Source organism: Vicia villosa, linkage group LG1 (genome assembly GCF_029867415.1).
Source record: "Vicia villosa cultivar HV-30 ecotype Madison, WI linkage group LG1, Vvil1.0, whole genome shotgun sequence".
In the NCBI taxonomy this organism is placed as follows: domain Eukaryota; kingdom Viridiplantae; phylum Streptophyta; class Magnoliopsida; order Fabales; family Fabaceae; genus Vicia; species Vicia villosa.
Genome location: NC_081180.1, coordinates 86058819 through 86068753, shown reverse-complemented (window position 1 = coordinate 86068753; position 9935 = coordinate 86058819). Strand labels below are relative to the sequence as shown.

The following is a 9935-nucleotide window of genomic DNA, read 5'->3' as shown; positions in this document are numbered from 1 at the left end:
TTTGAATATAATGGCGGCGACGAGAGCTTCTCCTTGAACCTATCATAACAAGACCTCACCGTAAAAATACCGTCCACTGTGAGCTTCCAATTGAAAGAATCTTGAACATTCTGCACAGGTGGGAAAGAGCGCAGCGCTTCCAGCAGCTGTTGTACCAAAAAATTATTCGTTGCTGTGCCTGGCAGAAAAATGTCATCGGTTTTCCACTTCCAGCCTGAAACAGTAAAGCTGCCAGCAACTGCCACAGAAATGCGATGATCCTTAGACAACATAAATAGATCCGAGTACGCCTTCCTTAACGTTTGATCGCCAACCCAAGACAAATACCATAATGGGACACTCTCACCATCCCCCACATTACACGAAACAGCCCCTGCATAGTGATTCTCCTTTAAATTTGCATAATTATCGGATATCAACAAATCCCTCCACCAAATCGAATCATGTTTGTTAAGGACACTATTATCTCCAACAAGAATTTTAAGAGTCGGATTACCATACCGATGATTGATAATACTACACCACACAGCTTCCTTCTCCGACAATATCCTCCACTTCCATTTACTCAACAAAGCCGCGTTCAATATTTCCACATTTTTCATACCTAGGCCTCCTTGCTCATGCGATTTGCACACGGTGTCCCAACCTACCTAATGAATCGATTTCTTCTCATCTCTTCCATTCCAAAGAAAATTGCTTTGTATACTCCGAATCTCATTTAACACTTTTGAAGGTGCTTTGTAAAAAGATAACAAGTATATAAGTATCGCATTTAGAACCGCATTAATCAACACCACTTTTCCTGCTATGTTAAGGTGGATCCCCCTCCAAACGGCCAATCTTTTTCTCAAATGGATGATAAAGTCCTTCCATAAGGATAACTTCCTAGGACTACCTCCAACTTTAACACTAGAAATTTGAAAGGGAAAGAACCTATCTTGCAAGAGAGAAAGTCCGACACCGCATTGAGAAACCAATCTCCAACGTTAACGCCATAAATATTACTCTTATAGAAGTTAACTCTTAATCCGAACATCAATTCAAAGCCCCTAAGAATAGCCTTCATGCTCCATAGGTTTTCGGTGTCTCCCTCCGCCGTAATAATGGTATCATCCGCAAATTGCAACATGTTGACCTCCTCGATATCATTGATTTTGAAACCCCTAAACTCCCCTATTTTGCAAGCCTTCCTCATAAGCATCGTAAGCACCTCCATACCCAAAACAAACAAAAACGAAGAGATAGGATCTCCTTGGCGAAGACCTTTTTCCACCTTAAAATCTTTTGTAGTACTACCATTCACAATTACGGACAAAGTACTCGTAAAAATACTTCCTTTCAACCACCTCATCCATCTATCACCAAATCCCATCTTCCGTAAAATATACCTTAGAAAATTATAACTCAAACAATCGTAAGCCTTTTCGAAATCAACCTTCAACAACACTAGGGATGGCAACGGGTCGGGTCGGGTACGAGTTTCACACTACCCAAACCCGCACCCGAAATCGGCACCCGAACTCGAACCCAAATACTATTCGGGTGGCAAAACAACACCCACGCCCTGACCCGCTGGGTTTCGGGTTTTTTCACCCAAACCCGAACCCGCAACAAAATACACAAAATACATTTTTCCTACAACTTTCCACAATATATATATATATATATATATATATATATATATATAAGCGGGTGTGATTTCGGGTTTCGGGTGCGGGTTTCACATTACCCAAATCCGAACCCGAAATATCAGGTGGCACCCAAACCCAGCCAACTCGGGTTTTCACCCGTTGACTCGGGCTCGGGTGCGGGTGGACCCCGCGGATTTGGGTCTACTTTCCATCCCTAAACACCACACAACTCCTCTTCTCTCTTTTAGCCATATCTAAAACCTAACTCACAACTAGCACACCGTCCAAAATATTTCTATTTGGAATAAAGGTCGTTTGATTTTGTGAAACTAAACTACCTATAACCTTTCGAAGTCTACCTGCCATTATCTTTGCAAGAATCTTATACAAGCTTCCTACTAAGAAAATTGGGCGATACTCGCCCAAAGCTTGAGGGTTCTTGATTTTAGGAACGAGTGTGATAAAAGCCGCAGTACAAGCTTTTGTTAAGATTACTTTCTCATAGAAATCAATCACAAAGCCCATCGCATCCGCTCTAAGAAATTCCTAATTTTGTTTGAAAAACTCAAGCGAGAACCCATCCGGACCGACACTCTTACTACCATCACAAGACCAAATCGCTTGTTTAACCTCCTCCTCCAAAAACGGTCGCTCCAACCACTCTTTTTCGCTCTCGCATAATGATTTAAAGTTGATTCCTTCTGAGACAGCTCTATTCATATTCTCTTCCTTGAAAAAAGCTTCATAGTACCTTTTAACTTCATGTTTTATTTCCTCTATACCTTCCACCCTTCCATCTTCTCCTTCCAACAAAGATATTGCATTTCTTCTATACCTCTCCTTTATCGAATTATGAAAGAAACGTGTATTTTTGTCCCCGTCTTCCAACCAAAGTTGTCCTGATTTCAACCTTAACATACTCTGCTTCATACTAATCCACTTCCACATTTTGCTAGAAGCTTCTCTCCTATCCACTACCAAATTATCAATCGATTCACCGAACTTATCTATCAAAAGATTATCCAAATCGTTTATGTTATCCACCTCCTCACTCACCTTTAAATCTATCCACCCAAAAACTTCTCGATTCCACACCCTTAACCTCTCTTTCAACCTCTTTAGCTTTTCATACAACACATAGTTTCCTCTTCCCGACACACGCAAATTAGCCCATTCAACTTTAATGAAATCCTTGAAATCTTCATGCTTGAACCAAGCATTATTAAACTTAAATGGCTTTGGACCCCAATCAATCCTTCCGATAATGAGACTAACCAGAGTGTGATCCGAAATATCCCTTCTCCCTACTCGTTGATCCACCCCCCCCCCAATCATCAAACAAACCTTTGGCAACCAAGAATCTATCAAGTCTACTCATGGCCTTACCATTACCTTTGAACCAAGTATACCGCCCTCCCACACAAGGAACATCAACCAGCCCCATTTCTTTGACAAAAGCTCTGAAATCCTCCACACCTCTCCTATTCAAAAATCCTTCCTCCCCTAGTCTTTCACCACCACTCAACACTTCATTAAAGTCACCTCCAAGACACCATTCTTCTTTCCCGCTATTAGCCTTCCTATTCACCAAACTTTCCCACATACATCTTCTTGACACCGCATTGGAAGGAGCATAAACGTTCACCAAGTTGTAGCCTTGCCCTTCCACAAGATATTTATACCAACATATCCAATGCCAACGAAACTATAATTTAGAGACAGAGATCCCTTCCTCCAAAGTATAACCATACCTCCCGACGCTCCCGCTGAATTACACGTCATCCACTCCACATCTCTTCCGCCCCAAAACAAAAAAGCCAACACGTCATTGAATCTTTGCAACTTTGTTTCTTGTATAAAGCTGACATCTATCCTACTGGACTTTAGGAGAAAACTAATTCGCTTCCGTTTCGAAGGAATCCCACCACCTCTAATATTATATGAAATTAAATTCATGATAACATATTTGTATTCACCTCCTTATCCACCACTCTCTTCTTGTCCCTCATCTCCATAGCCTCTACCAATTTCACACTCATTCCTGGTTCTACCCTACTGACCACCCCCAAGTTTGAGATAGAATCCCAAACTCTCCGCCCCACATCGGAATTTGCACAATTAAGCAATCTATGATTACATCTCATTACTTCTGAATCAGTTAAAGAGTTACAAGAGATAGACTCACCAGAAGTAACAAAGTTTCCAACCGCTGCCTTGTTTTCCTTATAGTTCTTCGAAAACGATTCCACCTCCATGCCTTTACTGCTCCTGCTTCCATGTCTTGGAGCAATACAGTCGAAATAAGATCTTGTGTTGTCAATATTCCAACCCAGATATTTCACAGCTTTCTTTTTTTCTAGTCTTTGGGCCCTTCATATCACTATAGGCCTTGTCAAAGGATACTAGGATATTATCGTTTTGGCCCAAAGTTACATTTGGCCCAACAGCACTTGAACTGGCCTTATTCTTATTTCCAGTCCCACTCAATTCGCTACTGTTATTTTCCGAATATACCCTTACTACTTCTTTTTCAAGAAAATCTGAGTCCTCTCTTGCCACGTTGGAAGCATTTAATACATGGGGTGCTTTTAATGCTGGGAGTACTGAGATTACCTCTTCCGTGAAAAGTACGTTGTCAAGCTGTTGGCTGGGGATTTCGTTTGGAAAGAATATCCTTTTAAGAGTTACAAATCGAAGGAAGATGGTTATTGATGACCATTTCTGAGTTTAAAAATGGCTACTGACGGCCATGTTTCGAGGATGTTGGTTTGAGTTGGAATAAAGATGGTTAGACTTGGAGCTAATTCAAAGAAGAATATCTTTAAAAGACTTAAACATTTTTTGCGAAATACGTAAAGTATTGAGGCTGAACGTGTCTTCGTGGCATTCTCGATTCTGGTTGCGTTGCTACGTGTCGAAAGAAGATTCGGGCGGGGTGATTTGAATTTTGAAGTAGTTTGTGTAACCGCACAAAGACAGATGGCATCCCAGGGTTTTCTTGTGGGCAACGTGGCGTTAGATTAGTATAGGACCGTTAGGGTTGAAATTAGTATAAATAAGGGTCTTAATGTTAGGATTCCGTGTGTTCATTTTGTACAAATCACTCACAAATCACTCAAGTATCAAGTGTTTAGAGAACGAGTTCGCTGAGAAATGTACGTATGACACCAACATCAATTTAAATACATTTGTGTTTTCCTTTATTCAAGTATCTTTTCATTATTACTGCTTCCATTTACTTCCTGTTATTTATCTTCTTGCATTTCTTTCGTTGCGTCTAAACTTTCATTTCGAGGCACTTTACATTCCTGCATTTTACATTACTGCATGTTATATTTCTGCACTTTACTTTTTATGCAATTTACATGCTTTTATTTATGTTTCTTTGAAAGTTGTATTGACTCGTATGACCAGTGCTGTTTCAAGTGAACATTCATAAGATCGAATCACAAAACAAGTTTTTCACGAAGTCAGAACAGGCAAACATGAATCGAATCCTTTCAAAAGACATTTGTTTGACTATGTCCTAGGATCAATCTAGTCGATCCTACTAGAAACCAAAGTATATTTTATAGTTTGGAGGACTAGCGATTGTTTACCGGAAATCACCGTAAACACAAGCAAACTGATTTTTGCCTTTTTCCTTGTATACTTCTGGATCTCCTTAAAGAGTGAAACTTTTTTAGGCTGATTTGAAATGTCTTCGCCACCCAAATCTCGTACACCACCTGATAACTCACGAGTGCTATTACAATCCCGCATAGTGTGAATGATTGTTTCATTATGACAACCACACAACTTGCAGACAGACGACCCCAAGCCTTTCACGCTTTTGTTGCTATTTGTTAGAAGTCTTCCCTGTTTCAACAACCACATAAATGTCTTGACTCTTTCTGGGATCTGAAGCTTCCAAACATGTTTCCACTCATAATTCTCTTCTTCCTCAATCTCATTAGCAAGATATCTATACATGACTTTAACTGATAGTGAACCATCATGATTTGTTTCAATGAAGAACTCGTCATCATCAGTTTCTGCAGTGCTAGGAGGGATGATGGCTTGAATTATTTTTCTGATCTCGCACTGTATCAACTAATTATTTAGCAAACTCCAATTCCAATCTCCATTTGAATCAGTCAGATCACTCACCATAGCTCCTATCCAATAAACTGGGATCTGAACATTATAACTACTAATGTTTTTTCCTATTTCGAGCTAGTTATTGTCCCACGCATTGACATTCTGGTCATTACCTATATTCCAGACACCAGCAGCCTTAACAAGAGGAATACTTTTGACAATCTCTTTCCACAGTGATGAGCTAGCTCCTGTATAACTAATATAATTCGAATGAGGACCAAAATTATAGACTCCTTTCATCACTTTGCACCATAGCTCTTATGCATTATGAATAATCTTCCATCCTAGTTTAGCAATGCAATACCTATTCATGATGTCAAGACGATTCATCCCTAAACCACCTTGAGCCTTTAGTTTAGTTATGATGTCCCATCCTACAACATGAAGCCTTCTTTTTTCCACTGTGTCTCCCCGGATAAAGTTCCTTTGAACATTATGTATTTCGTCAATGTAACCTTTTGGTATCATGTCCGACATCATAGGATAAATCGGAATATCTTGAAGAACACTTTTTGCCAGCGTAATTCTACCTCCCAAAGAAAGAGAGTTAGTTTTCCATGCAGCCAGTTTCTTTGATATCTTCTCCATCATGTATTGATAATCTGTTGCCTTAAGCTTTTTTCCTTTGAGTGGCACCCCAAATATTTTCCAAAGTTCTGCGTCTCTTTAAACTCTAATAATTATAGCAATTTATTCCTGTTGATGCGAGAAACATTCGCTGAGAATAGAATGCTCATTTCTCATTACTCACTTCTTGTCTAGACATACTGTAGAAAGTTTGTAGGGTCTTCATTACACAATTCATCTGAGATTTCGTAGCTTCACTGAAAAGGAATAAGTCGTCCGCAAACATGAGGTCGGATATCACCGAGCATTGCTTCCCCATGTAACTTTATACTTTAAAAAACTACAAATATATTTGACGTTAATTAACTAATTACACAAATATTAATGGAAAGTTACTGATTTAAGAGTGTTTAGATTTAAACTCCATAATCAATTCTACTTAAAGAGAATATTCATAGTTTTAGAGTTTAAATATATATTTTTTAACCTATTTCCATATTAAATTTACATTTACAAAGATTTATTTATAAATAAATAATTTAATTTTTAACTCACTTTTTAAATTTATTTTTAAAAATTAATTCACTCAAAATCAATTTTGTTCATAGCATAACCAAAATTTACTATAAATAAAATTGGCTGTTTTCTTATATTTTAGACAGCATACTAGAAGTTCCCTTCATAATTATGGATATTCTTTTATACAAATATTAATAAATAATTAATTTATTAACGGTTTAAGTGATAAATTTTGTTAATATCGTTATGGAGGGAATAAGTCATCTTAGCTAAATGGTACAACAAAGACAAAGAAATTACGATTAACAAAATTCAATGGAGAGTTTTCCACGTTGATTATCTACCACTGCTGTCTCATTCCAGCCAACCATCAATTCTTTCTTTCTCTTTTTTATAATTAACTTCAACAACTGGATTTTCTTCAAATAACGTGTGTTGAAACCTCTAAAGTCGAAACACAGTCAAAGTTAAATTGGTTCAAAGTTAGTAACACTGTTGATAGACTTGCCTAGCTACATGCATGTGGAAGTGTGGGCCGTTGTTTTGACTTTCTAGGCAAAATAGTTTTTGAGAATATAAAAAACGTTACTAGTTTTTTTCCTTATGGAATTCAAAACTACAATGTTATTTTATCAAATATAAGTAATATTCATAGTGCAAAGCTTTGCTTCAAAAGACGAAAAAAAAATTTAAATAACCAGGTTTATTAAAAAAAATACCAAAAAAACCATGTTTTCGGGGTATTTACCAAACTGTCTAGGTTTGGGACCGACTGAAAGTGAATGCGCCAAATGGTTTGGCGTACAGGTATTATTTTTTTAGTGAATACGCCAAACCATTTGGCTAACACTAAATTAATAAGTGTATGCGCCAAATGGAATGGCGCATTAGGCTAGGGTTTTTGCCCTAATAGCCAAACCATTTGGCGCATTAGGGTACCCCTTTTATTTTATTTTATTTTTTTTTCAATTTTTTTTTTTTACTTATGTTACCATATTTTTTTTCAATTTTTTTTTTCAATTTTGTTAAATTATTTTTTTTTCCTTATGTTAAATTATCTTTTTTTTCTTTTTTTTTCAATTTATATTTTTTAAAGTTTTGTTAAATATATAGGTTTTTACCTAGTTATAAAACTAATTTTTTAGGGTTTATAGTTTTACAATTCCTTTTTTTTAGTTATGTTAAACATACCTATATATATATATATATATATATATATATATATATATATATATATATATATATATATATATATATATATATATATATATATATATATATATATATATATATATATATATATATATATATATATATATATATATCGATGCTTAAATATTGTATTATTTGTAAAAATGTAGTGCACAAAATGTAAAATGAAATTTGATAATCGAAAACAAAATAATGGTTATAATAGATCAAAGAAAGGAAACATCGATTACAACTGATTAAAAAAAACAACAAACAATTGATTAAAGAAAACACGCTGAAATGCTCAATGGCGTCCATCGCCAAGATAGCCATCCGTTCCGCACCCTGGTCTTGTTATGACGCGTTTACCGCGATCGACGATCCCGCCACGAAGATTGGCACCACCCCTTTCCCTAGCTCTACCCCTACCCCTGACCATTTGTGCTTCTTGCTGGGTCTGTGTCACTGGGCCGGGAAGTGGGATGTCTCGTGGGTCGCTGTCTATGAATTCGTCGACTCCCCCATAATTTTCCGGAAAACGGCTGTTGTAAAGTCGGTTACCCATCCCCTCTAAAGTGTTAAGTCGTGGTGGTGGAGTGGGTTGGGAAAAGACTTCAGGTTCGTAGCACCCAGCAGCACTAGAACTACCCTGAATAAACCCGAATTGGTTCGATGGTGTTGCATATCCGGAGGGGGTGCCTCGGTGAGAGGATTCACCATAAGGACCATCGTCGGGACTTAGATGTAGGCTAGAAGAACCGGGCGTAAGGTTTTGGCCGAAAGGCCTTGAGGACCCTGCAAACGCTGTAAATCCTAATGGTTGTGAATGGGTCTCATATTGGCCCGCGGAATGATGGTGGTCTTCAGATTGTTGAAAAGGCTGGGACTGTGATTGGAACATATTTGGTTGTCGGTAGTTGTGTGCGGAACGGGACGGAGTGTTGAAAATATTTTGTTGTTGCTGCTGCAGTTGTTGTTGTTGTTGTTGTTGTTGCTGTAGTTGCTGGCGTTGTTGTAGGCGTTCTTGTTGCCGTTGTTGTTGTTGTTGTTGTTGTTCTTCCTCCTCGGGTTGTTGTTGTGGTAAGATGTAATTGTGCGCACGGGGATCAATTAAATAGAATGGAGCTGCAATAAACAGGTTAGGGGATGTAATTGTACGATACCAACTCATGTACTCGGCGGTCGGTTTCATCTCATGGTCACTGACGGGGAAGTTGAGGACATATTGGCGACAGTCCTTCCACATCTGGCGGTGTTCGGGTGCAAAGTCCTTCCAGTTTTGGTGTGTCCATTGATGATTGACTCGTTTGAGGTGCCACTGTCCCACGTCAATTGGAGGGTCTGGTATACGTTGGCGCATTCCGAACTGTAGCATAACCCGGTCACTATGATGCATTTCAATGATGTTGTACCGGATTATGCAACACTTTGTGGTCCAAATTTCTGCATCCTGAGCTCTAGGCACATGTTCACATTCGAGATACGGTCTCCATATAAACTGCATGCATAAGAGTTATACATTATCTCGGGAAATTATTTATAAAAAATAAACTTATAAAACATGAAAAGATTAGAGTTAATACTTGCTGGGGTCCTAGGTGATCAATCAGCGAGCGGTACATTGTGATATTTGACCGCGGGTTTAGCGTGAAGTCCATTTTCTTCACGCAAAATCTACAACGTAAATATAGCGAATTAGTTAGACTGGAGTAGATCATAATCCACCAACTGTGTATTAAAAATTATGGTATACTAAAAACTTACCTCAGTGCATACGGAAAGCCCCAATCGCCATTGTTAACAGGGGCCAGTATGGGCATCCTCCACCACCCCCACACCTGCACCAACAGGGCGCATCCATAGAATGTGCAAGAATCAGCTTTGGAG

General features: G+C 38.2%; 1 protein-coding gene across 1 annotated transcript; it reads right to left on the bottom strand.

Moving 5' to 3' along the window:
- Positions 1–2177: 2177 nt before the first annotated feature.
- On the bottom strand, positions 2178–3587 carry LOC131648356 (uncharacterized). Its single transcript, XM_058918120.1, has 3 exons — positions 3383–3587; positions 2976–3293; positions 2178–2830 (listed from the first exon to the last, which is right to left on the bottom strand). Exons 1-3 carry the CDS (start codon positions 3585–3587, stop codon positions 2178–2180), a joined length of 1176 nt encoding a protein of 391 aa, XP_058774103.1.
- Positions 3588–9935: the final 6348 nt, after the last annotated feature.

What these genes read in the sequence shown, in the direction of transcription:
- LOC131648356 (XM_058918120.1), bottom strand. Translation starts at nt 3,587, where the DNA reads ATGAATTTAATTTCATATAATATTAGAGGTGGTGGGATTCCTTCGAAA. An exon ending in TTCAGCGGGAGCGTCGGGAG is followed by an intron (nt 3,294 to 3,382) that starts GTATGGTTATAC and finishes ATCTTGTGGAAG; the next exon opens with GGCAAGGCTACAACTTGGTG. An exon ending in TAGATTCTTGGTTGCCAAAG is followed by an intron (nt 2,831 to 2,975) that starts GTTTGTTTGATG and finishes TCAAGCATGAAG; the next exon opens with ATTTCAAGGATTTCATTAAA.